Source organism: Saimiri boliviensis, chromosome 1 (genome assembly GCF_048565385.1).
Source record: "Saimiri boliviensis isolate mSaiBol1 chromosome 1, mSaiBol1.pri, whole genome shotgun sequence".
In the NCBI taxonomy this organism is placed as follows: domain Eukaryota; kingdom Metazoa; phylum Chordata; class Mammalia; order Primates; family Cebidae; genus Saimiri; species Saimiri boliviensis.
This window is the reverse complement of record NC_133449.1, coordinates 43,946,287-43,974,021: the sequence shown is the minus strand read 5'-3', so window position 1 is coordinate 43,974,021 and position 27,735 is coordinate 43,946,287. Positions and strand designations below refer to the sequence as shown.

Genomic DNA, 27,735 nt, shown 5'->3' with positions numbered 1-27,735 from the left:
TGTCACTGAAATAATGTATTGCCAGTCTTCAAAAATGTTAGGGCAGGTATGGTGGCTCACACCTGTAATCCCAGCACTTTGAAAGACCGAGGCAGGCAGATCCCTTGAGGTCAGGAGTTCAAGACCAGCCTGGCCAACATGAACCCTGCCTCTACTAAAAATACAAAAAAAATAATAATTAGCCAGGTGTGGTGTCATATGCCTGTAGTCCCAGCTACTCAAGAGGCTGATATGGGAGGATTGCTTGAGTCTTGGAGATGGAGGCTGCACCACTACACTACAGCCTGGGTGCAGAATGAGATCCTGTCTCAAAAAAGAAAAGAAAAGAAAAGGCCAGTCACGGTGGCTCACACCTGTAATCCCAGCACTTTGGGAGGCTGAGGCGGGTGGATCACAAGGTCAAGAGATTGAGACCATCCTGGCCAACAAGGTGAAACCCCGTCTCTACTAAAAATACAAAAATTAGCTGGGCATGGTGGTGTGCACCTGTAGTCCCAGCTACTTGGGAGGCTGAGGCAGGAGAATTGCTTGAACCTGGGAGGCGGAGGTTGCAGTGAGCCAAGATCACACCACTGCACTCCAGCCTGGTACCTGGTGACAGTGAGACGCTGTCTTAAAAAAAAAAAAAAAAAAAAAGTTTTGAAGAGTGCAGTGCAGAAGAGGGAGGAATTCTTTCTCCAAGAAACTCTGTAGCTTTTTTGCAGTGCATTCTGCCCCACACATTGGTGTTTTGTCAGTTTCGTGTCACCCTGAATTGGTATGTACCTCTTCCACACCTGAAATCCTCTTTTTTCCCATTGACATCATAAACTCTGAGATATGTGGGGAGAAATTATGGTTTGATATCCATCCCCAGCAAAGCCTAGTCATGCTCTAAGCATAGAGAAGCACTCATTCAATATTCTTTCCATCCAGCAGGCATGTCTCCCCCTTAATGAAAGGAACTTGGCAGAAGCTGGGACGGGGCTGACCACTGAACAATCATCAAATAAGGCAGAGGTAATGGTCACTTAGAGACAAAGGTCCATTGTATTTTAGAGGTAACCGGACAGCAAGGGCAACAGTAGCACATTATGTGCTATGCTGGCATGAGAACTTACCATCCAATTAGGCCATTTTCCTTCTGGCATGTTTTCCATCCAGGATGTGATAACCTCATACACACTGTTCCCAGAAAGAGTGTCTAGCATGGTGAGGTAATTGTTGAAGGGAAAGTCGGCTTCCTGGATAAATGACATTCCATAGAACATCACGGTCCTGTCAATGCTCTCTGCATAAGCTTCAGTCCCCATGAACCTGTAAGAGTTGACAAGGTTCAGTATCATCAGGACCTTCAGAAGCCTGGGAAGGTGCTCTGCAGCTGCTTATCTTGCATGTACAAGATGTAGGGGCTGAATGCACACTATTAACCATATAGGTCTAGCACTTTCTGGAAAGCATAGTCAAACCAGATGGCCAAGAACTGTCATGCTGGGTCGCATGAACATTTTCTCACTGTAATAAACCCAAAGGCTAGCCTAATATTAGGTCATGCCTCAAAGTTAAGCAACACATTTGGGGGCCAGGTGCGGTGGCTCATGCCTGTAATCCCAGCCCACTTTGGGAGGCCAAGGCAGGTGGATCACTTGAGGTCAGGAATTGAAGACCAGCCTGGCCAACATGAAAAAACCCCATCTCTACCAAAAATACAAAAATTAGGTGTGGTGGTGCACGCCTGTAATCCTAGCTATTTAGGAGGCTGAGGTAGGAGAATCACTTGAACTCAGGAGGTGGAGGTTGCAGTGAGCCGAGATTGTGTCACTGCACTCCAGCCTGAACGACAGGGTAAAACTCTATCTTTAAAAAAAAAAAGAAAAAAGAAATACATTTGGATCTCAGTCAATATTGGGTTTTTTTGTTTTTTTGAGGTGGAGTTTCGCTCTTATTGCCTAAGCTGGAGTGTAGTGGTACAATCTCAGCTCACTGTAACCACCACCTCCTGGGTTCAAGCAATTCTTCTGCTTCAGCCTCCCGAGTAGTGGGGATTGCAGGCACCCACCACCACGCCTGGCTAATTTTTTGTACTTTTAGTAGAGACGGGGTTTCACCATGTTGGCCAGGCTGATCTCAAACTCCTGACCTCAGGTGATGCGCCCACCTCGGCTTCCCAAAGTGCTGGGATTACAGGTGTGAGCCACCACGCCCAGCCTTTTCTTTCTAAACCTAGAATCCTAGGAGAAATAATCTCCTAGAATCAAAATTCATTAACATCCTGAGACTAAAACTCATGGACATTCATGAAGACTTTCTGTAGCAGTTCTCATCACTCCACGTAGAATCTAAAGTGTATGTCTGCAAATAAGATGAGGTGTTTACCCCAAAAGAACTTCCCTTTGTATTTGAGTCCCTATAAAGTCTTGCCTTATTGTTGGTGTGCACTCTTAATTACTGAAAGCAAAACACTGTTTGGGGAAGACGTATTCACCTGAAATGACTCCAATCAATGCTGGCTTTCGCTATTTGAGGAAGCATAATTATGGATACGTGCATGGTCTCTGGAGGCCAACTGTTTCAGTTTAAATGCCATGTCTGCCACTCCTTCCTGTGGACATTCCCTGTATGCTCAGAGCCTTAGTTTCCCTGTCTCAGACAGAGTAATCAGAGTACCTACCTTAAGGAGGGGAAATTTCTTTAATTCCTTTTTATTGATTCTGTTGGATAATCTATATAAACTTAACGATAGTTAATTTTTTTGAGTATTATGATCCAGGCTTTAAGTGCTTTATGTATACTATCTAATTTAATCTCACAACAGCCCTATAAAGGTTATTGCTATCACTTTTTCATTGATAAGAAAACAGACTTATGTTAACTAACCAGCCCTAGGTCACAGCTACAGAGCAGGACGCCCCCTCAGGCCTACCTGATTCCAAAGCTATGTTCCTGACCATTGAGATCTACTGACACTTTAGCTGAGACATATGGATTCATACTGTACAAGGAAAATATAGATCCAATAACAATGATAATAATACTGCAGAGAAGGAGCTGGTATTTTTATTGTGTTTTCTTGACATGGAGTCTTGCTCTGTTGCCCAGGCTGGCTTGTAATGGCATAATCTCAGCTCACTGCAACCTCCGACTACTGGGTTCAAGCAATTCTCCTGCCTCAGCCTCCTGAGTAGCTGGGATTACAGGCATGAACCATCATGCCCCACTAATTTTTGTATTTTTAGTAGAGGAGGGGTTTCACCATGTTGCCCAGGCTGGTCTCAAACACCTGACCTCAGGTGATCCACCAGCTTTGGCCTCCCACAGTGCTGGGATCACAGGCATGAGCCACTGCACCCAGCCGGAGCTGGTCTTTTAAAAATAATAATAATAATAGCTCATGGCTAACATTTAGCTTATTATCTTTTTAACTAACTGAAACTGAAAGTCAGCAAAGTAAGCAAACAGAAAAGGAATATAGCAGGCCCTGGTATAACCAAACTGTAATCAATTGTAATTATGCAGGCTTGGGGTCTGGGCGCAGTGGCTCACACCTGTAATCCCAATATTTTGGGAGGCTGAGGCAGGTGGATCATTAGATCAAGAGATAGAGACCATCCTGGCCAGCATGGTGAGACCCCATTTCTACTAAAAAAAAAAAAAAAATACAAAAATTAGCTGGGCATGGTGGCGTGTGCCTGTAATCCCAGCTACTCTGGAGGCTGAGGGGCTGAGGCAGGAGAATCAATTGAACCCAGGAGGCGGAGGTTGCAGTGAGCCAAGATCATGCCACTGCACTCCAGCCTGGCAACAGAGCGAGACTCCATCTCAAAAAAAAAAAAGATGCAGTCTTGTTACATTATTACTTGAACCTCCAAATACACCTGGTTGTGAGGGATACACTGCAGATCACACACTAATCCTGGGAAGAATGAGGGCGTGTGCCGTGCTCACCTGTATCTGCCGGGCTCCCTGCTGAACTGGTCCATGGTCTGCCGGAAGCTGCGGACGATGTCGTGCATTCCCACCTGCGTGGTGGTGAAGTCATGGTACAGCTCTGAGTAGTGTGTGACCGTGTCCTTTGAAAACCAGAACGACATGGTTATCATTTCATGTGTCGCATGCCCACAGCTGGCTCTATGTGAATGCAGACAACCTCTTCGAAGGACTTGAGCTAAGCCAGACACACACTCAAACATGGTTTTGTGGATGGAGAATACTTCATTTAATGCTCAAGTTAACTTTATAAATCTACTAAACAATATTTCTCTAATAAACTGTCACCCATTTTAGCAAACTTAAATTTTACCAAATAACAAAACATTGATTACAAAGTCCTCCTCAATATGTAACTGTCAAAATGTTCCACACTTTTTTAAAGACAAAGAAAGCAAATGATAGTGGTTACAGAGTTCATTATTACATTTTATCTGCTCACAAAAATATTAACATCACTCACTTAAATTTGTTTCTTTACCACCACTATCCTTTATCCTTATGGTTATACTTTCTCAGAGTTTCAGTAATTTTTTCCTGATTTCTATGTCTTTCTACGATTTCTAAATCAATGTCTCATTTCTATGTCTAAGATGACAATAATCTCCTGGAATCCAAAGATTACATCTCATACTAGCCAAGGCCTCGTCACTTGAGCTTATGTGAGATGACAAAATTGCAGGAGTCAATGTCCTCTATTGTGTGGCCCTTGGTAGAGCCTGCAATGTCCATGTCTTCAGAACCCTTGTCACTGAAGGACTCCTCAAGGGATCCCTCGCTCTAGAGGGAACCAGTGGAAGAAAACATCTTGTGCATATGCATTTGAAACTCTGGTGCATTTCCTAAAGAAATGAATCAAGGTACTTCCCAGACACAGGACAAAACTCATCTTTGTAATTGGAATCTCAGGCTGAGAAAGAAAACACTCTGATGGCATTTTCAGAAAAGGCAAAAGAAACATGTTTAAAGTAAAACTTTACCGGGATTTGGGTCTTATTTACTTGGATCTCATCTCTCAGATGCTTTGCTTCTAGCAGAAATTTAACAGCGTCAAAACTAAAACCATCGACACCCTTTGTGAGCCAGAACCGTATAATTTCCTAAAGATGAAGAGCAAAATGCTTAGTTACATTAACTACACATTATTATTTCAGTGTTTAAAAAGTTTTGACTGTTAATGACTTGGCATCATAAAATAGTTATCTACATACAAAACCAGCACAGTATCCACATGGTCTATTTTTATCTATTTAGCATAACTGTCTTACTACAATGCACTCTCAAGTAACTCCATTTAGGGACTCCCACACCTCCTTCAAATTTGAATTCAGAATTACAATTAACAAGTAGTGACATTTGTAATGGATGTTAGGAAGATGTTTCCAAAGTTTAGAGAATCCACTAAAAATGAAAGAATGAACCCATAGTAAAAGACAGGATTCAGGATAAACTGGGAAAGTTTCTCATTTCCCTCATTCCCACCCCTTAACTGTCACTTCAAACTGAAAGAAAATAACACATTGTTCAACAGTTAAATATTTCGCTCCTTACTAGGCAGGCAAATGAGAAGGGAAGTGCTTAGGTATTCAAGGATCTCCTGTTAGAATATGGAAGGAACACAAAATAGAATCTCCCATCAACCAAGTAAATAAGAATAGTGGCCATCCTGTGGCAAAACTCAGATATGTGTTGTCTTGAATACAGTCAGAAAATAAAAGATTAACTGTACATATTCAAAGAAGCCATTATTTCACTGGCTTTCATTTCACAGATAAAATTGATCCCAAGCAAAAATAGTTAAGCCTGAAAATCCAGGTTCTCATACATTTCAATTGATTCTTTGGTGACAGACTTCGTTCCAAAGGTGTGTGCTGGAAACTCAAATTATTGTATGAATGTCCCTGGCTTTCTCTCCTCTCCTGTCCTACTCTCCAACATGCCTTGCTAGAGAGAAGGTGGCCACTGCCAGCCCAGCCTCTCCTCTACCACACCTGCTCCTGAGAGCATCATCATGGCCTGCAAGGTTCTCAGGCATTTTTAATGCTGAAGCCAAAGATTAGAGAGATGAACACTGGTGCAAATAAGTGGTTAGGCCAGGTGCAGGGGCTCACATCTGTAATCCCAGCACTTTGGGAGGCCGAGGTGGGTGGGTCACCTGAGGTCAGGAGTTCAAGACCAGCCTGGCCAACATGGTGAAACCCTGTCTCTACTAAAAATACAAAAATTAGCCTGGCGTGGTGGCGGGCTCCTGTAATCCCAGCCACTTGGGAGGCTGAGCCTGAGAATTGCTTGACCCTGAAAGTCGGAAGTTGCAGTAAGCCGAGATCACGCCAGTAAACTCAAGCCTTGGTAGCAGAAGAAGATCCTGTCTCAAAAAAAAAGGGGGGGGGGTATGGGGGTGGGTAGGAGAGTGGACAGTGTGGCCGGAGGAACATAAGAGTAGAAGGAGGTAAAGAGAACTCATCATGACCAGCTTTGTAATTAACAGGAAAGATCTGGGATTTGTGTGAGGTTGATGGGAAACCCCTGGAGGAATTTTTAAGCAGAAAAGGTGGTGGGCTGACTTACATTTTTAAAAGATCTGATGTGTAAAGAATCAACTGTATAGTATGGCATTTCTTCAAAGGTTAAACATCAAGTTACCATAAGACCCAGCAATTTCGCACATAGGTATATACCCAAGAGAAATGAAAACTTATGTCCAAGCAAAAACTTGTACACAAATATTCATAGCAGCATTATTCACAATAGGCAGAAAGTGGAAACAATCCCGGTGGTCTATCCTACACTGAATATTTGGCCATGGAAAGGAGGGATGTACTGACACATGCTCCAACATGGATGAACCTTGAAAAGATTTCTCTAGCCAGGTGTGATGGCTCATACCTGTAATCTCAGCAATTTAGGAGGCTGAGGTGGGAGGATCGCTTTAGCCCAGGAGTTCTAGAGCAGCCTGGCAACTTGGCAAAGCCCTGTCTCTACAAAAAATAATTAGCTGGGTATGATGGTACATGTCTGTAGTTTCAGCTACTCAGGAGGTTGAGGTGGGAGGATTATTTAAGCCCAGGTGGTCAAGGCTGCAGTGAGCTGAGATTGTACTACTGCACTCCAGCCTGGGCAACAGGGGAGACCCTGCCTCCAAAACACAAACAAAAAAAGTTTTCTGAAGGAAAGAATACAGACACGAAGGGATAAATATTGTATGATCCTATTTATATGAAATGTACAGAATAGGCAAATCAATAGAGACAGAAATTTTATTAGTGGTTGCCAGGGGCTGGTGGTGGGGGGTGAGGGGGTAAGGTGGGGACAATGAGCTGGGGTGGGTGATGATGGCTAAAGCGTATGCCGTTTCTTTTGGAAGTAATGGGAATGTTTTAAAATTAGGTTGTTTGGTACCATAATTGTGTTTTAAATATATTTTAAAAATTAAATTAGGTTATGATAAACTAATTTTAAGTTTGTACAACTCTATAAACTTACTAAAAACATTGAAATTGGACAGCTGCAGTGGTTCACACCTCAATCCCAGCATTTTGGGAGGCTGAGGTGGGCGAATCACCTGAGATCAGGAGTTCAGGACCAGCCTGACCAACATGGTGAAACCCATCTCTACTAAAAACACAAAAAAATTAACCAAGCATGGTGGTGCATGCCTGTAACCCCAGCTACTCAGGAGGTGGAGACAGGAGAATCACTTGAACCCTGGAGGTACAGGTTGCAGTGAGCCAAGACTGAGCCACTGCAGTCTAGCCTGGGCAACAAGAGCGAAACTCTGTCTTTAAAAAAAAAAAATTCAAATCATACACTCTGAGTAAATTTTATGGTATCCAAATTTTATAAAAAACAAAACAAAACAAAACTTTTTTTTTTTTTTTAAAGAATAAATAAAAGCTGAAGAGTACAGCTAGTGCTCGACTCACAACCACGGTCGGGACTGCGGAACGGCCGTAACACAATTTGGTCATAAGTTGAGTAGGCTATATACAGTTGAAATGGTGCACGTGGAGATGGTAGTGCTGCCAGAAGCTGGTCCGCACTGTCGTACGCCCAGCTGGGCAACGTTTGCGCTGCCAGACGTGGAGCAGTTGTGGCTAGCGATTGTGGTCGTAAGGTCGAATGATCGTAAGTTGCATAGGTCATAAGTCGATCAATGCCTGTATAATCAGGGCTTCCGTTTCAGAGCCTAGGAGGTGGCTTGGGCTGGGAAGGCAGTGGTGGAAGTGGGGAGAAGTGATCAGATGTTAAATCTGCTCTATGGGTAAAGAGCTCAGGGGCTGTCAAAGAGAGGAATGGAGGCTACCCCTAGGTCTCAGCCCAAGTGTGTGCTGAGCAGGTAGAAGGAGAAAGATGGACTGTTCTGTCTCAGGCACCGGAAGCTGGAGGCATCTACTGTACTTGTAGGGGGAAATGCTGAGTAGGCTGCTGGCTTGTGAAATCTGGACCTTAGGGCAAAGTCTATGGCTAGAGATGTAAAGTTGGGAGTCATCAGCCTAAAGACAGTATTTTCTAAGTAGCTTTCCCCTTTTTCCAGCAATTTAGGTGGCTGCAGTGTGAACAGAGCCCACCCACCCTTGGTTTAAGTCAAACCAGTTAGCCCTGTCATCAAGGCCTCTGACACAGCACCTGGTACTTAGTGAACCACTTGTCGAATGAAAGAATGAAGTATTGAGCCTGAAAGAGCAAAATTACAGAAGCACAGCGTGTTCCCTGGCTTCAGGTCTACCGAATAGTTGGGGACGTGTGAGACAAGGGAGGGTCACCTAATAATGCAGGTCAGGGTGCAGTCCAACAGCATGAGAGATGTCTCTGCCTACAGGGTTGCAAGAGCTCCAAGACATTCAAAATAATGTGGGTGAGCGTAGCAGGACAAGGAAGAGCTAGAGCTTGAGCTTGACCCAGATGACCTGGTGGATTTCAATGGAGGATGGCACTGGGACAACATGAGCCAAGCATGGAGGCAGAGACTGGCCTGGCCTGAACTGGGACAGGTGGGAGGACCAGGTAACTTTGAAAAGCGGAGGGCCTGAGCCTCAGCTCCCTACCTCAACACCCCAGCCAGCCCCTCCCAGCAAGGCCTGCTCCTGCACCAGCTCACAAGCTCTGCAAAGGAACAGTGGCTCTCCCTACTTTTCTCTTGGCTTATCCCTTGCTGAAGGGAAGGTTTCATGGGAATGTATCACTTTAGAGCAGAACCATCTGTAAAGTACTAAACAGCCAGTTTTTACCTATGGAGGGGAACAGAGCTGCAGATTCCAAATGACAACTATCCCGCAGTTCACTTGTGTATTATGCTGCTAATAAAGACATACCTGAGACTGGGTAATTTGTAAAGTTGTTTAATTGACTCACAGTTCAGCAGAGCTGAGGAGGCTTCACAATCAAAGTGGAAGGCAAATGAAGAGCAAAGTCACATCTTACATGGCAGCAGGCAAGAGAGCTTGTGCAGGAGAACTCCCATTTATAAAACCATCAGAACTCACTATGATGAGAACAAGATGGGGGGGAACCACACCCACGATTCAATTATCTTCACCTGGTCCCTCCCACGAGCTATGGGGATTATGGGAATTTCAATTCAAGATGAGATTTGGGTGAGGACACAGACAAACCTTATCAACTTGTTTGACTTGAAGTGTGTTTCTTCTATCTGTATGTGAATATAGAGGTTTAAAGTCAAGTCAGGGTCTCAACAGCTAAATGCAAGGGTTAATACTGCTCATGTCAATTCCCTTTAAGCTGAGATTTTTGAATGGTGAAGCCTGAATCAATTTTTTATACCTAAGAACAGGCTCTGGGCCGAATAACTCTTATGGACACAGGTGACCCAAATGACCTCCAGTAATCTCCACCCAATGGAAGCTTTCTCTGGGGCATAAAAAAGAAATTTGTTCTTACTAGTGCCTTTATCTTTTACCAAATTCATTTATTCAGTAAGTATTTGAGCTCCTACTATATACCAGGCACTTAGGCAAGCCCTGGAACCACAACCAGGAGCAAAACACAACACAGTCTAGATCTCCCGGATTTAGAATCTCCAGCTAGACAGTCAAAGAGCAACCCCAAAATATTTAAATCACAGCTGAGATAAAGGAGAGAAACATGGTAAGAGTAAAAACAAGAGAGTAAAATAGCAATTCGTACTGGGAAGGACTTGCAGCTGGTGAGCAGGAAGTGACAGCCACTCATCAGAGAATGAGCTAGAGAAATTTGATGGGGCAGAGAAAGGCACCTCATTTCCACAACAGGTTTTCAGTGGCTTCCGGAGTGACCTTACTATGAAGCTAACCAAATTTAAGCTTCAAGACCTCTCACTTGCACCCATCTAACTCCCCTTCTGTTCTCATTCGAAATAAACGCCAACTTTTCTGTACCTAATTTTGTGCTCTTATTTTAAGAAGGTCCTAAATTATGAGCTTCAGCCCCCGCACGACCTGGGTCAACCCCCAGGTGGTACTGTTCATTAAAAGTTCGAACTGGCTGGGGCAGAGCACAGATAACTGAAGGCATCCAAACAGCCTCTGACAAAAATGTGGGAAAACATTAAGCACCATTCTCTGTAAACGTCAAGCTATTGGGCACCGATTCCCTAAAATAAAGCCAGTCATTTTCTTTACGGAGTCCTTATTCAATTCTGGATCTCAGCATTTTGAAATATTGACCTGATATTAAGAATGAGAAACTTGTACCCCATGGAAGGTTTATGGCCCTGGCATAATCGGAAATATTTTCATTGTTTAATGAGACAAAACAGCAAGAGATGGACATTTTTTGAAAGTCATTTTAAATGCTGATAATTCGGATTATCACAAAGATAACCCAAAGTTTGCTCTTGAAAAATATTTGCTTCATGCTATTTATTCTCTCAACAAGGGAACAAAAGAGAGCTTCAGATTTTAATTGTTAATCCCTCTTTACTCCAGTAAAGGTCTCCCAGGGTGCCAGATGCAAAAATGGGCACAGAGCCTGGATCGGCTGGGTCTAGTGACCCACGTAGGTGCCATGGACTCTGGGAACTGGACTGTACATTACGTCCTTGACTCCTGTTGGACTCCCATGACATCACACACTCCTGGTTTTTCCACCGGGCACCTTTTAACTCTTTTCTCTTTAAAAAACTCGCTGCTCTGAGTAAAAAAGAAGGCAAGTCAACATTAAAGCAGCAAGTTAACATATCCAAATGCATGGAAACTCTGGCCAAGCCTTTCCTTTTGAGATGGCTGATATTTGGGGGCTCATTTACCCAAAAAGCATGTTTGGGAAAAGCTGTCTACTCTTATATGTGATGATAGAGAAGACATCCTCTTCAGCCAGGTGTGGTGGGTCATGCCTGTAATGCTAGTACTTTCGGAGACTGAGGTGGGAGGATCACTTGAACTCAAGAGTTCAAGACCAGTCTGTGCAACAAAGTGAAACCCTGTCTCTATTAAGCAAAAAAAAAAAAAAAAAAAAAAATCAAAAAACAAATGGAAGACAAGCCTCTTGAAAGTGATGTCAACCCCAGGTTGTGCATCTCAAGAAGGACTAAGAAAAGATAAGTTATTTCAGAGTACAGAGAAAACTATTCCTCTACTTACAGGCAAGAGAAAAAAACTATCCCTACTACTGCTTAGAAATCTTGGAAAAATTCTCTGCTAACTCCTCCAGAAGCAGGAAGTGCAGGAAAAATCAAGGGCTTCAGACTCTGACCCTCTGGGTACCATCCCAGCTCTCTCACTGTCCAGCTGCATGAGATAGGGCAGCTGCAAGACCTGGCTAAGCCTCAGTGTCTCCATCAATAACACAGTACCTGCCTTGAAGGGTTTCTGTACAGAGTAAATAAAATATTGCTGCTAGAGTCAACTGCCTTTTTCAGTCTTTTTTTTTTTTTTTTTTTTTTTTTTTTGAGATGGAGTCTTGCTCTGTCACCCAGGCTGGAGTGCAATGGTGTGATCTCAGCTCTGCAACCATTTCCTCCTGGGTTCAAGCAATTCTCCCGCCTCAGCCTCCTGAGTAGCTGGGATTACAGGCACCTGCCACCACGCTTAGCTAATTTTTGTATTTTTAGTAGAGATAGTTTCACCATGTTGGCCAGGCTGATCTTGAACTCCTGACCTCAAGAGATCCGCCCTCCTCAGCTTCCCAATGTGCTGGGATTACAGGCATGAGCCACTGTGCCCAGATCCCTTTCAGTCTTTTTATTACTCAATCTCTCTGCATTATTTGACACTGTTGACCAATCTCATCCTGTAGAAACACTCAGATACCTTAGCTCCATTATACCCTCCCCCTGGGTTTGCCTCCCCTGTCTCCTCCACAGTTCTTTGATGTCAGTGCTCCTTGGGGCTCCATGTTGCACCCTCTGGACAGTTCACTTCACAATGTATTTATTTACTTACAAATTTACTGATTATTTAACAAGTACTGTATTCAGTTAAAAACAAAACAAAACAAACAAAACCACCACAGCATCCTAAGTGCTTTACAAAGGTTAAACCATTTAATCTTCAAGTAACCCTATTAGGTACTTACCATTATTATTCCCACTTTACCAATGAGGAAACTGTGGCTCAGGAAGATGATGTGCCTTCAACAAGGTCACAGTTGGTAAGTGGTGGCAGCAGAATTGCAACCGTAGGGCGCCCTGGCTTATTTGCTAGGCTGGCTCCCTCGGTTTTTTTCTTTTCATTGGAAGTGCTACCAACACCTGGCCCTCGTTCCAATGAACAATTCACACGAGCTAAGTTGCAGGTGGCCCCCTTGCTTGCCTTATCTGGCCTGCTTCTCTCACCAAACACCTGCCTGAGCTCTGCAGACATCAGCTATATGTCAACAAATCCCAAAGTTTTATCTCCACACCAGACTTTCCCCTGAGCTCCATGTCCTTATATCTCGCTCTGTTGCCCAGGCTGGAGTGCCAGTCATGCAATCTAGGCTCACTGCAACATCCGCCTCCCGGGTTTAAGCAATTCTCCTGCCTCAGCCTCTTGAGTAGCTGGGATTATAGGCACCTGCCACCATGCCTGGCTAATTTTTTTTTTTTTTTTTTTTTAGACGGAGTTTCGCTCTTGCTACCCAGGCTGGAGTGCAATGGCGCGATCTTGGCTCACCGCAACCTCCGCCTCCTGGGTTCAAGCAATTCTCCTGCCTCAGCCTCCTGAGTAGCTGGGATTACAGGCACGCGCCAACATGCCCAGCTAATTTTTTGTATTTTTAGTAAAGAGGGGGTTTCACCATATTGACCAGGATGGTCTCGATCTCTCGACCTCGTGATCCACCCGCCTCGGCCTCCCGAAGTGCTGGGATTACAGGCTTGAGCCACCGCGCCCGGCCTAATATTTGTATTTTTAGTAGAGATGGGGTTTCATCATGTTGGCCAGGCTGGTCTTGAACTCCTGACCTTGTGATACCCCATCTTGGCCTCCCAAAGTGCTGAGATTACAGGCGTGAGCCACCACACCCAGCCAGTATCCTTGTATCCAACTGTCCACTGAACACTTACATGTCTCACAGGCAGCTCGAACTCGACATACCTAAGACATTTCCCTCCCTCTTCCTGTGTCTCCTATCTCAGACAATGGTTCCACCACCCACCCCATATTCAAATCTGAACTGGGAATCACAGGGCACTCCTCTCAGAGCCCTGATGATTTCTCTGCACCTCCATGTCTCCATCACTGGCCTATGGCCACCAGAATTTCTTTTCTGATTACTGCACCATCCTCCTTCCTGGCCCCACAGCCTCCAAACCTGCCCTACTCAAACCCCTTCTCCAAAACCAGACTGATTTCTCAAAATGAAAAAGAAATCATGCCCCTACCTAAGACCTATTAACCCCAAATCCTTACCAGAGCCTTCAGTGCTGCTCTTGACCTGGCCCTGGTGACCTCTCTAGTCTCATCAGGTCACTCCCTGCTCTATAGATCACATCCCAGTGACATGGGACAACTCCCAGCACCTCTAATGTGTCAAGATCCGGGCTTTCCTCTGCTTGAAACACTCCCACCCATGCCTATTCACTTGGCCCATGCCTGTTCCTCAGGTATCTCACTTTCTCTGCAAATGAGTCCAGGTTAGGCGCTGTCCCGTATATTCCTACCTCCTACTGTCATGACTGCTTGGCACATTTTATTGTAATTGCCTGTTTAATTGTCTGCCTCCCACTCCAGAATATAAGCCCTAGGACTGCCACAAGAGGTGTCTGTCTTACCAGCCCCTACACCCTTAGCATGTGGTCAACACACAATACATATTGTTAAATGAGTGAATGATTATAATAAAGTGCCTGGCATAGAGGAAGTACAATAAATGGTACAATTATTATTATCAAGCAGAGATGGCTAACCAAGCAGGCAGTGAGCGAATTGTGTTTTGAATTGAGCTGTTGCCTCCAGCGGCATCATGCTTAGTAGGGACAGAATGGAGCCTACACCTATTCTCTGGGTTCCCTCTTCAGCTATGTCTCCCCAGTGGTTCCTACTCTGGGGCTCAGCATTCCCATAAGGCAGGTCCAGGATCACTCCAAACCCCAGACATGAGCCCACACCATCTGGAGTCTCTTCCTTGCCATGCTGCTAACCTGCTGGATTACTTCAGCTCTCTGTGCCTCCGTTTCCTCATTTTTCAAATCAGAAATTTGGAGGACCAGTAAAAGCCAAAGTGACTGGAAAAGTATAAAATACTATACAAATATACACCCCTGATACCTCAGAGAAGGCTTTCTGCCTTCTCCAGCTGAAAGCTCTCTACCCCGAGAGGTTCAGAGCAGAGCCAAGTCCCCTGATGGCCAGTGCAAAGGGGAGGAGAAGGAGGACCGCAGAGGGTGCTTGGCACTGGATTTGCTCTGCGTGCCAGCCTCCCCCTGTGCAGATAAAGCAAAATCCGATAGAAGCAGGGAGGAAGTAGGCTCAGATTCCAGGAATACAAGTTGGTATGCAAGCAAGAGTCATTCCAAATGCCCCCTCCCCACAAACCTTTTGAGCTGCAAATTATTAACCTGCTTAACTACTACAGAAATAATTGCTGCTGGGGGTAAGGTGGGGAGGAGGGTGTCAGACGTCTCCTTCATGCCAAAGTTCCCTTTCCAGGAGCAAACAGGCTTTACTCTCAGCTTCTCAGCGTTTCTTATTTACTTCTAATAATAAATCTTCTAAACCAGTCTTGCAAATAAAGTCTAATCTCTCAACTGAAGGCAGTGACATTTCATCACATGAGGGATTTCAGCCTGAAGGACCACTAAATAAGGATCCTATCCACACACTCCACTGCTTGGGGTATCTGGAAGAGCACAGCTGGGTTAGTCAAAAACATAATTAATATATTGGCTGGCACATTTTGGCAAAATTTATCACATTTATCTAAACATCCCAGACAATTCATCACTATTGCCACAAGGGGCCTGGAAAATTCCACTGCCTGATAAACCACCTGTAAACCAATTGGCTTACACTCACATTGATCAATTTGTAACTGAAAACCTCCTTGAAAAAAAAAAAACTGTGCAGAAAAAGTGAAGCATGGAGAGGGAAATACACACATTGCCTCAAAACAGGTGCAGGATTGTGGCTAAGAGCATGAACTTGATTCCCAGTGTCGAGACTTCAATCCTGCTCTGTGACTCCCAAGGCTGGTGACTTTACCTATCGAAGTCTCAATTTCCCTGTCTGTAAAATGATCACAAAACCTCATAAATTAGGCTGATTCTGAGCATTAAATTATCCAGGTACAGCACTTGGCACATAGTATGTGGGGCGAGAGCATGAGATGTGAGTGTGTGAAGGAACTTTGGTGATGAAGAGGAGAGTCCACAGGCTACCACAGAAGTTTAAAGCCAATTGCTAGCTAGTCTGCTGACCATGTCTACAACTACCCATCCCACAATCCCGCAACCCCATGGAGGCAAGGTGCCCTACTCATGGTGCTTATTTCTGGAACAGATTCCAAAGCAGTTCATACAAATTCTGGAAACACCAAACATATGTAGTTTAAAAAAAAAAAAAAGTATTAAAACTAAGTGCTCTATAGGAATACATTTAACAAAAGAAGTGTAAGATTACTCTGAGAACTGCAAAACATTGTTGAAAGAAACCGAAGAACACATAAATAAACAGAAAGACATTTCATGTTCATGGATTGGAAGACTTAATATAAGATGGCTATATTCCCCAAAGTGAAACACAGATTCAATGCAATCCCTATCAAAACCCCAGAAGGCTTCTTAGCAAAAATTGACAAGCTGACTCAAAAACTCATATGGAAATCCAAAGGACTTGGAATAGTCAAACAACATTGAAAAAGAACAAAGTTGTAGAATTCATACTTCCTGATTTCAAAACTTACCGGAAAGCGCTAGTAATTCAGTGTGTGGCACTGATGTAAGGACAGACCTAGAGATGATTGGAAAAGAACTGAGAGCCCAGAAATAAACCCATGTGTTTATGGTCAATTGATTTTCAACAAGAGGTGTAAGACATAGGGACAGAATAATATTTTTAAACATGTATTGCTGGGATAACTGAATAGCCACATGCCAAAAAAGAAGTTGGACTCCTGGCCGGGCGCGGTTGCTCAAGCCTGTAATCCCAGCACTTTGGGAGGCCGAGGCGGGTGGATCACGATGTCGAGAGATCGAGACCGTCCTGGTCAACATAGCGAAACCCCGTCTCTACTAAAAATACAAAAATCAGCTGGGCATGGTGGCGCGTGCCTGTAATCCCAGCTACTCAGGAGGTTGAGGCAGGAGAATTGCCTGAACCCAGGAGGCAGAGGTTGCGGTGAGCCGAGATCGCGCCATTGCACTCCAGCCTGGGAAACAAGAGTGAAACTCCATCTCAAAAAAAAAAAAAAAAAGAAGTTGGACTCCTTACTTTTACACCCTATATAAAAATTAACAAAAAATGGATCCCAGACAACCTAAAATGTAAGAACTCAAACTTACGAAACTGAGAAGAAAACATAGGAGTAAATCCTCATGACCTTGGATTAAGCTGATAGTTAATAGATATGACACTAAAGGCACAAGCAACCAAAAAACGAAATAAATTGGACATCATCAAAATGAAAAACTCTTGTGCTTCAAAAAGCAACATCAAGAAAGTAAAAGACAACCAACAAAATGGGAAAAATTATTTGTGAATCATGTATCAAGAATATGCAAAGAGGCCAAGCATGGTGGCTGACGCATGTAATCCCAGTACTTTGGGAGGCCAAGCCGGGCAGATGACTTGAGGTGAAGAAGTTCAAGCCAGCCTAGCTAATATGGTAAAACCCTGTCTCTGTTAAAAATACAAAAATTAGCTAGGCATAGTGATGCACGCCTGTAATCTCAACTTCTTGTGTGGCTGAGGCAGGAGAGTCACTTGAACCCAGAAGGCAGGGAGGTGGAGGTTGCAGTGAGCCGAGATCATGCCACTGCACTCCAGCCTGGGTAACGGAGCAAGACCCTGTCTCAAAAAAAAAAAAAAAAAAAAAAAAGGAAAGAACTCTTACAACCCAATAATAAAAAGACAAACCTATTTGAAAATGGGCAAAGGGTCAGGTGCAGTGGCTCATGACTGTAACCCCAACACTCTGGGAGGCCGAGGCGGAAGGATTGCTTGAGATCAGGAGTTCAAGACCAGCCTGGCTAATATGGAGAAACCCAGTCACTACAAAATATACAAAAATTAGCTGGATGTGGTGGCGCGGACTTGTAGTCCCAACTACTCAGGAAGCTGAGATGCACAAATCACTTGAGCCTGGGAGGCAGGAGTTGCGGTGAGCTAAGACTGCACCATTGCACTCCACCCTGGATGACAGAGCCAGACTCTGTCTCTAAATAAATAAATAAAATAAAATAAAACAGGCAAAGGATTTGAATAGATATTTCTACAATGCAGACATATGAATAACGTATAAGCACATGAAAAGATGTTCAACGTCTTTAGCCATTTGGCAAATACAACCAGTAAGATGCCACTTCATACCCACTAAGATGACTATAACAAAAAATACATGCAATAACAAGTGTTGGTGAGAATGTGGAGAAATAAGAACCCTTACATGGGTTACTGGGAATGTAAAATGGTGCAGCTGCTTTGAAAAACAACTTGGCAGTTTCTCAAATAAACATAGATATAGATACCTACCATGGATATATAGATACAGCATGATTCCATTACATAAAGTGTCCAGAATAGGCAAAACCTATCTAACTGAGGCTTCGGTGGGTAAAGAGATAGAAAGTAGATTTGTGGTTTACAGGGGCTGGGGGAAGAAAGGAGGGAGACCATAAGGAGTGACTGCTGATGGATATGGGGTTCCTTTTTGAGAAGATAAAAGTATTCTGAAATCAGGCCGGGTGCAGTGGCTTATACCTGTAATCCCAGTAGTTTGGGAGGCTGAGGTGGGTGGATCATTTGAGGCCAGGAGTTCGAGAACAGCCTGGCCAACATGGCAAAACCCTGTCTGTACAAAAATACAAAAATTAGCCAAGCACAGTGGTACACGCCTGTAATCCCAGTTGAGGCAGGAGAATCACTTCAACCTGGGAGGTGCAAGTTGCAGCGAGCCGAGATCACACCACTGCATTCCCGCCTGGGTGACAGAGCGAGACTGTCTCAAAAAAAAAAAAGTTGTGAAATTAGTGGTGATGGTTGCACAACTCTGTGAAAATACTGAAACCACTTAATTACACACTTGAAAGGGGTTAATTTTGTGGTATGTGAATTATATTTAAATTAAACAGTTATTTCAAAACAAAACTAAAGTAAACCAAGGGTTCTAGGTGCTCTTAGTGACTCCGATATGACAGCTTGCATCTGCTCTATCTGGCTGACATGGTGAGCTGTGGAAAGGCACCCACTTCTCCCTGTTCTGTTCGGGTCTCCTCCTCACCTACTTGGCTCAGAGGACTCCTCTACTCACTTAAATTCCTGCCCACTGTAGCCATAGGAGCAGCAAGAACAAGAATAAGAACATGGCTGATACGTTTTGTGAATTGTATCGTGAGAACTGATCAGCCTCCACCTCTTACTTCAGCGCCCTCACCCATTTCACTCCAGCATACTGGTAGGGTTGACGGTTAAAATATAAGACACTCAATTACATTTCAATTTCAGGTCATCCATGAACAATTTTTTGGTAGCAGTATGTCCCAGGTGTTGCATTATTCATTTAAAATTTAACTGGGTATTCTGTATTTCTGTTTGCTAAATTTGGCACCCCTACACTCTGGCCCCCATGCCATCCCTGAAACACACAAACCACACTCTCACCTCAAGACCTTTACATTTGTTCTTCCTTCTGCCTGAAATTCTCTTCCCCCAGACAGTCACATGGTTCCCTTCCCACTTTAGGTTTTTGTCCAAACGGCATCTCATCATAAGAAGGCATCTCCTACACACCTTGTATAGAAGAGCCACTTTTCCTTGGCACTCCGATGCCCCTTCCCCTTGGCCTTCACCACCACCTGACATATGTATGGATATTTAGTGGTCAATTGCCTGCTTTCCCCTCAGTATATTGGAGACTTCTTGAGAGTAAGGCTTCTTTTATTCAATGCTGCATTCCCAGTGCTTAGAACAGGGCCTGGCATGGGGTAGGCAATATGTTAATATTTACTGAATGAGTATAGAAGTGTTGTGCATGAGCTATCTCATCTAATCTTCCAAAGAGCCCAATAAGACAAAAATTGCCACCAACTGTGTCTCATAGATGAGAGAGCCAAGACATGAAAGCCAAATAACTCATCAAGAGGCCCACTGCAGATGCAGGAGCCAAACCCCAAATGGCCCACCTCCCTGCACCAGCTCACTGTCGCAGGCGGCAGGACAACTTGGAGCTAGGGTGGCAGGTTTTTCTGATCCCTTCCATTTAGAGTACTCTAGGTTAGATGAAGGAAGGAGCCACAAACATGTCTGAGAGTCTACATTTGCACCAGACACCTAAATCCCTGAATTTAATTGAGGCTTTTTGCCTGCACAATTATTGTGCAATATAAAGTGTTTCAAATAACTACCTAAACCTCCATTAATAGAGAAGTCTGTGTGGGTATCTATACTCACTTTTATTTCTTCTTGAACGTCAGGATTGCGGAAATTTAAATCAGGTTGCTCTTTCATAAACTGGTGAAAATAACATTGGTTTCGCACTTCATCAAAGTGCCAGCTGGAGTTTCCATATACACTTAACTGGCAAACAAAGAAAATAGTACATCAGTTACATATGATGGCATTGCCCACAAATAAAGATCATTGCCCTCCCTGGCCCTTTGGAGGCAGAGTATGTAAAACCTGAGAGTTTTCCTTCTATGGAGAGCCATAGGTTTAAAGTAACCCCTCCGAATACCCCCACCCCATTGGCTAATGCCTCACAAACATGGTTGCAATGTATTTGCACAGCAGAAGCTGTTTATAACAACTGCAACAGCAAACCAATGCTCTCAAACCCAAGTCAAGGTCAGCTTCAGGAACAGACATGACTAATGTATTTTCTTGAAACTTCTGTCCAGGCTGTGAACTCTTGTTTGTGAAGAGAAGCAAAACAGTCGTCAATTTGGAAGAAAGATACTTTCCACTCGTCTTGGGGCTTGAGTTCAGATAGACTGGATATTTAAATTGAATCCCCAGAAAATTATTGGAATCCTTCACTTGAAATCTCTACCAGTCTCCAGGAATAAAAAGCAACTTCAGGTGTTGGTACTCAGCCATAGCTGACACTGTCGCTGGTCTCCTCTGTCTGGAAACGCTCACGCTTATGGCCCCATGGCACGACTCTCTCGGCCACCCTCCCATGTCTCTGGCCACTCCTTAAGTCAACTCTGTGGGCCCTTGAATGTGAGAGTTTCCTGGGGCTCTGTCCTAGGACCTTTTCTCCATTTCATGTTAAAGAGAATATCTGGAAAACATTGAAAAACTGGGAGATTTGACATAAGTCTTTTCCTTTTGAATTGAAAGACACAGTCACACTGGGTCCACATGTCCATGGCAACAACGGGCAGGTGCTGAGTAGTAGCTGCTGCCTTTCAAGAAAATGTACCCTTTCCAATTCAACACATAGCCCGCCTGGACGCAACCAGGGGGAGAGATTTTTAGTGTACGTAACCAATAAAAGATCAGCAGCCAGAATACAAAAAGAACTGAAGAAAGCAATTTCAAAGGGATACATAATCCAAAAGAAAACAGGGGAAAGAAACCAAAATGAGGTGTTTCCCTGAAATGGACACTCAACTGAATAAATGTAGGAAAAGATGTGCAACATCATTAGGAATTAGATAATTACCATATTGGGAATTAGTTACATCATCATTAATAATTAAACAAATATAAAATTAAGATCTTGGCCAGGCGCAGTGGCGCATGCCTATAATGCCAGCACTTTGGGAGGCCAAGGTGGGCAGATTGTGAGGTCAAGAGATTGAGACCAACCTGGTCAACATGGTGAAACCTCATCTTTATTAAAAATACAAAAATTAGCTGGGCGTAGTGGTGCATGCCTGTAGTCCCAGTTACTCAGGAGGCTGAGGCAGGAGAATTGCTTGAACCTGGGAGGTGGAGGTTGCAGTGAGCCAAGATTGAGCCACTGCACTCCAGCCTGGTGACAGAGCAATACCTTATCTCAAAATAAAAAAATAAAATAAACGTAAGATCTCAATGTGATACTGTTTTAAGTCTGGGCTGGGCATGGTAGCTCAATGCCAGTAATCCTAGAACTTTGAGAGGCTGAGACAGGAGGACTACTTGAGGTCAGAAGTTCAAGACCAGCTTGGGCAACATAGAGAGACTCCATATTTCCAAAAAATAAAAACAAAAAAATTAGCTGGGTGCAATGGTGCGTGCCTGTGGTCCCAGCTACTAAGGAGGCTAAGGTGGCAAGGATTGCTTGAGCCCAGGAGCTTGAGTCTGCAGTAAGCTATGACTGAGCCACTACATTCCAGCCTGGGCGACAGAGTGAAACCCTAACTCAAAATAATAATAATAATTTTTAAATAAAAATTACAAAGTTGGGCAATACCCAGAATTAATAAGAATCTGTATTTTTTATACCTCTGTTGGGGATATAAATTGGTACAACCATTCTGATAACTGATTTGACACTATCCTGTAGAGCTGAGCATGAAACATCCTGCACAGCAATTTTAGTCCTAGTTATTTACCTTGAAGAAGCCCTTACACATGTGCCCCAAGATAGATAAATGAGAGCGTGTAGAGCAGGCGTCCCCAAACTTTTTACACAGGGGGCCAGTTCACTGTCCCTCAGACCATTGGAGGGCCACCACATACTGTGCTCCTCTCACTGACCACCAATGAAAGAGGTGCCCCTTCCTGAAGTGCGGCGGGGGGCCGGATAAATGGCCTCAGGGGGCCGCATGCGGCCCGCGGGCCGTAGTTTGGGGACGCCTGGTTTAGAGTGACATTGTTCATAATAATAAAAACCTGGAAATAGCCCAACAGCTCATCAACGAAGAGTGGATAAGCATATCATGGATTGTTCACACAGTGAAATACACAACCATGAAAATGTATGAACTATAGATTTACCTGAAACTACATTAATAAATCTCAAAGACAATGAGTGAAAAAGTTAGTTCCAGAAGACTATACCTAGCATGACACTTCTCATAAAGTTCAAAATACAGGAAACTAAAAAATAATTTTTTTAGAGTCAAAGTCTTGCTATATATGGTTATACTGCAAGGTGTTTATCCATCATATACATATACGTATTCTTAAACGTGTTAACTATTACATTAGAAAATGTAACCTTGACAGGATCACACCTGTAGTCCCAGCACTTTGGGAGGATGAGGTGGGCGGATCACAAGGTCAGGAGTTCGAGACCAGCCTGGCCAACATGGTGAAACCCCATCTCTACTAAAAATACAAAAACTAGCTGGGCGTGGTGGTCGGCACCTATAATCCCAGGTACTCGGGAGGCTGTTGAACCTAGGAGGCGGAGGTTGCAATGAGCCGAGATCACACCATTGTACTCCAGCCTGGGCAACAGAGCAAGACTCCATCTTGGAAAAAAATAATAAAAGAAAAGAAAATGCAGCCTTGACCATAGTAGAGAACTAACAAAGCGATGGAAAAACTAGATGACAAAAAAGGCAGCTGCAACCATTCCATAAGCTAGAAATGATATGGTTTAAGACACAGGAGCAAAGATACAGAGTTTAAGATAAAGTAGACTATGTCATTGGACTGACTCAATCCGATCTTTAGCCCTGTCATTTACTAGCTGAGTGACCTCAGTTGGCGTATTGGCAAAACGGGAATTACACCTAACTCATAGGATTGTAGAATGGATTAACTAAATTAACTAAATTAATGAATATAAAACTTAGCACAGAGCCTGGAACAGAGTAAGTGTTTTGTAAACGTTTGCTAATGTCATTGCAACTTTAACAAGTCAGTGAACTGGAGGAAAAAATTCAAGAGGTGAAACTGCCAGGGCTTCCTGACAGCCTGTTTCTCAGGCTGCATAGTGGTATCATTCACTGAACCTGGGAGACAGAAGTTTGTAGGGAGAAAATCACACATCACAAAGTTGGTCTGGAAACATGTCAATTCTTAGCGTCCTTGGGTCACCAAAAATTTCATGTTTAAATATTTATGGAGAAGGGGCTGGACGTGGTAGCTCATGCCTGTAATCCCAGCACTTTGGGAGGCCAATGCAGGTGGATCACGAGGTCAAGAGATCGGGACCAGCCTGACCAACATGGTGAAACCCCATCTCTACTAAAAATACAAAAAATTAGCTGGCTATGGTGGCGGGCACCTGTGGTCTTAGCTACTCAGGAGGCTGAGGCAGGAGAATTGCTTGAACCCAGGAGGTGGAGGTTTCAGTGAGCTGAGATCCCACCACTGCACTCCAGGCTGGGTGACAGAGTGAGACTTCATTTGAAAAAAAAAAAATTATGGAGAAGGTCCAGAAGAGAGAAGGAGGGACTGGAGAAGGGAGAGATGATCTAGAATAAAGGCAAGAGAGAACACAAATCCGAGCAAGCGGAAGCTCTGGCGTGGGACAGAAGTAGAGCTGCCAGATGAAGTACAGAATGCCCAGTTACATCTGAATTCAGATAATCAACGCATACTGTTGAGTATATGTATGGCTCATGCGGACAGGCACAGTGGCTTACGCCTGTAAATCCCAGCACTTTGGGAGGCTGAAGCAGGAGGATCACTGGAGTCTAGGAATTCAAGACCAGCCTGAACAAGATATTGAGACCCTTTCTTTACAAAAAAATAAATAAATAAAAGAAAATTAGCTGGGCATGGTGGCACACACTGTGGTCCCAATTACTTGGAAGGCAGAGCTAGAAGGATTGCTTGAGCCAAGGAGGCAGAGACTGCAGTGAGCCATGATCAAGCCACTGCACTCCAGCCTGGGAGACAGAGCAAGACCCTATTTCTGAAAAACTAAAAGTAAAAAAGAATGTATGGTCCATACTAAAAAATTATTTATGCACTGCTTATCCAAAAATTGAATTTAACTGGGCATTCCGAATTTTCTTTTTTCAAGATGGAGTTTTGCTCTTGTTGCCCAGACTGGAGTGTAATGGCGCAATCTTGGCTCGCTGCAACCTCCACCTCCTGGGTTCAAGCAATTCTCTTGCCTCAGCCTTACCAAGTAGCTGGGACTACAGGTGCATGCTACCATGCCCAGGTAATTTTTGTATTTTTAGTAGAGACGGGGATTTCACCATGTTGGTCAGGATGGTCTCGATCTCTTGACTTCATGATCCACTCGCCTCGGCCTCCCAAAGTGCTGGGATTACAGGCGTGAGCCACTGCACCCGGCTGGCATTCTGAATTTTTATTTGCTAAACCTGGTCACCCCAGAAAAGAGGAATCTGGCCTCTGTTATAAAAGGAGTGAAAAAGAAGAGGGTGGGAATGGGACAGGCACGCTTGATGGTTTCTGTTTTCTCTGTGAAGTCAAGTTTGCTGCTGACAGTGATAAGATGGGCAGAGGCAGATAGAATGTTTGAAAAGAGGGAAAGAGGGGATGTTTGAAAAGAGGAAGAAAGGGAAGTTGATCAGTTGGAATTAGCAAAATTCCCCAGAAGACTGGATGGCTCAGTTCAGGTGGGGACAATGAAAGTATGATGTCTCCAGGGACTCAGCTACCAAGAAAGCAGATAATTGGGTTTATTCATGGATGGGGCTTTGTCAGACAGAGGACACAATAAGTCAGAAAGGCAAAGGGGCCAGGTGTGGTGGCTCACGCCTGTAATCCCAGCACTTTGGAAAGCTGAGGCGGGCGGATCACCTGAGGTCAGGCGTTCAAGACCAGACTGGTCAACATGTTGAAATCCGGACTCTACAAAAAGTGCAAAACTTAGCTGGGTGTGGTGACACATGCCTATAATCCCAGTTACTGGGGAGGCTGAGACAGGAGAATTGCTTGAACCCAGGAGGTGGAGGCTGCAGTGAGCTGAGATCATGCCATTGCACTCCAGCCTGGGAGACAAGAGCAAAGCTCTGTCTCAAGGGAAAGAAAAGAAGGCAAAGGGGTATGGAGAGTAGAGAAACAGCTATCAAACTAATGGGACATGGAATCTCAATCGGATCTAGTGGCAAGTGAAGGAAGGGTGGAAGGAGACGCTAGGAGAGAATATAGGTCTTAATTTGCTAGAACATATCACCTCTATGATGAAATCTATATAATAACTGGAAGCCTGGGTAAATAATAATTGGAAGCCTTATTTCTATTTCTTTCAGAAACGTCCTCCCTTCCCTTACTCTATATTCATTAATTTTTTCCTCAAAAGGGTTTTACTGAACCAGTTTAATCACTGCATATCTGCCTTTGTAAATCAGACAGGCTGACACTTACCCAGTTGTTTGGTGGAATGGTTGTGCCATTTTCATGGGTACAGTCATGCCAGATATAATAATCACTATATTTTCCCATTCGTGTCCGACTCAGTTGAAACCAAGTATGTTTATCACTGGTGTGGTTTGGTATGAAATCGATGATTAATTTTAAACCTAACGAGTAAAAAACATTTCAAATGCTAAGACAGGATTATATTAGAATAACATATGACAAGCTAGGCACGGTGGTGGCTCATGTCTGTGACCCCAATACCTTGGGAGGCTGAGGCGGGAGGATTGCTTGAGCCCAGGAGGTGGAGGCTGCAGTGAGCCATGACTGCATCACTGCACTCCAGCCTGGGAGACAGAACAAGACTTGTCTCAAAAAAGAAAGGAAAGGAGAGGAGAGGGGAGGGAAGGGGAGGGGGAGAAAGGAGAGGGGGGAAAAGGAAAGGGGAAGAAAAGGAAAGGAAGAAAGAAAGAAAGAAGGAAGGAAAAAAGGAAGGAGTGACAGAGAGGAAGAAAGGAAGGAATGAAGGGAGGGAGGGAGGGAAATACGTGACAGTTAAAGGGAAGAAATGCTTTAAGTAAGCATTTGAAAAAGTGCTTTTTTCAACCCTCACCTCCATCCTGCCCACTTTCCATTCAACTTGCCTTTATCATGTATGGCTGCAACCAGATTCTCAAAATCGTTCATTGTTCCAAAAATGGGATCAATTTCCCGGAAATCTTCAACACCATATCTAAAATCTTTAAGGGATGATTTATAAAATGAAGTAAGCCAAACAGTTTTTACATTTAAAGCTGTGATGTAATCCAGTTTATCTTGAATACCTGAAGAAAAAAGTCAGAGTCACGAATAAATCCTACTTTGTTTTAAAGGCCAAAAAAATAAATATATAACAAATGTACCCAAGATATAAATATTTACATGAAGGCAAAAATACTTAGAGCCTTGTTCAATTTGAGTATAATTCAAATAGGAAGATCTAGCTCTACGAAAAGCATCAAATTAGGCTGGGTGCGGTGGCTCATGCCTGTAATCCCAGCACTTTGGGAGGCCAAGGCAAGAGGATACCCGAGGTCAGGCATTCAAGACCAGCTTGGCCAACATGGCAAAACTCCATCTCTACTAAAAATACAAAAATTAGCTGGGTGTGATGGCACATGCCTATGATCCCAGTGATTTGGGAGGCTGAGGCAGGAGAATCGCTTGAACCGGGGAGGCAGAGGCTACAGTGAGCCAAGATCACACCACTGCACTCTAGCCTGGGTGACAAAGCAAGACACTGTCTCAATCAAAACAAAAACAAAAACATCAAATTAGTCATCTAGCAGTAACCGATGACCTTTAACATCGTATTTAAAAATCTGTGACTTATTCATATTTTATATTTAAAACCAAGTATTGTTCATTTATTCTACACGTGGTTTTTGAGGAGCTAATCTAGGCCAGCTGCTGGGCTAAGTGTCAAGGAACAGGGCAGAGCAGCACTGGCCCCTGTTGGTCACATGGTCTACACTGTGTTGCCCTGCCTAAGAGCCATGTGCCACATGTGGCTCCTGAGCACTTGCAATGTGACTAGCTGGAATTGACATGTGCTGTAAGGGAATAACATGCATCGGATTTTCAAGACCCTGTACAAAAAGAATGTCCAAATCTTATTAATATTTTTATACTGGGCCGGGCATGGTGGCACATGCCTGTAATCCCAGCACTTTGGGAGGCTGAGGTGGGCAGATTGTTTGAGCTCAGGTATTCGAGACCAGTCTGGGTAACACGATGAAAACTCATCTTAAAATAAAAAATAATAATAATACGTATATATTTTTATACTGACTGCATGCTGAAATGATATACTGGATTAAACAGAACATATTCAAATTAATTTCACCTGCTTCTTTTTCCTTTTAATGTGGCCACTACAAAATGTACAATTTCTTATGTGGCTCGCATCGTACTTCTTTTGGGCGGTGTTGGTCTCAGAAGT

At 43.7% G+C, this 27,735-nt stretch overlaps 1 protein-coding gene across 2 annotated transcripts in view; it reads right to left on the bottom strand.

Moving 5' to 3' along the window:
• Positions 1–27,735, bottom strand: part of SLC3A1 (solute carrier family 3 member 1) — a 60,252-nt gene that overhangs the window by 14,954 nt on the left and 17,563 nt on the right. For both annotated transcript variants that reach the window (XM_074396723.1, XM_003926757.4), the window contains 6 exons: positions 26,399–26,578; positions 25,764–25,918; positions 19,989–20,114; positions 4,947–5,066; positions 3,925–4,049; positions 1,101–1,296 (listed from right to left, as the gene is read on the bottom strand). In XM_074396723.1, the coding sequence (XP_074252824.1) occupies positions 1,101–1,296; positions 3,925–4,049; positions 4,947–5,066; positions 19,989–20,114; positions 25,764–25,918; positions 26,399–26,578 (902 nt within the window). The remainder of the gene's footprint in view (positions 1–1,100; positions 1,297–3,924; positions 4,050–4,946; positions 5,067–19,988; positions 20,115–25,763; positions 25,919–26,398; positions 26,579–27,735) is intronic.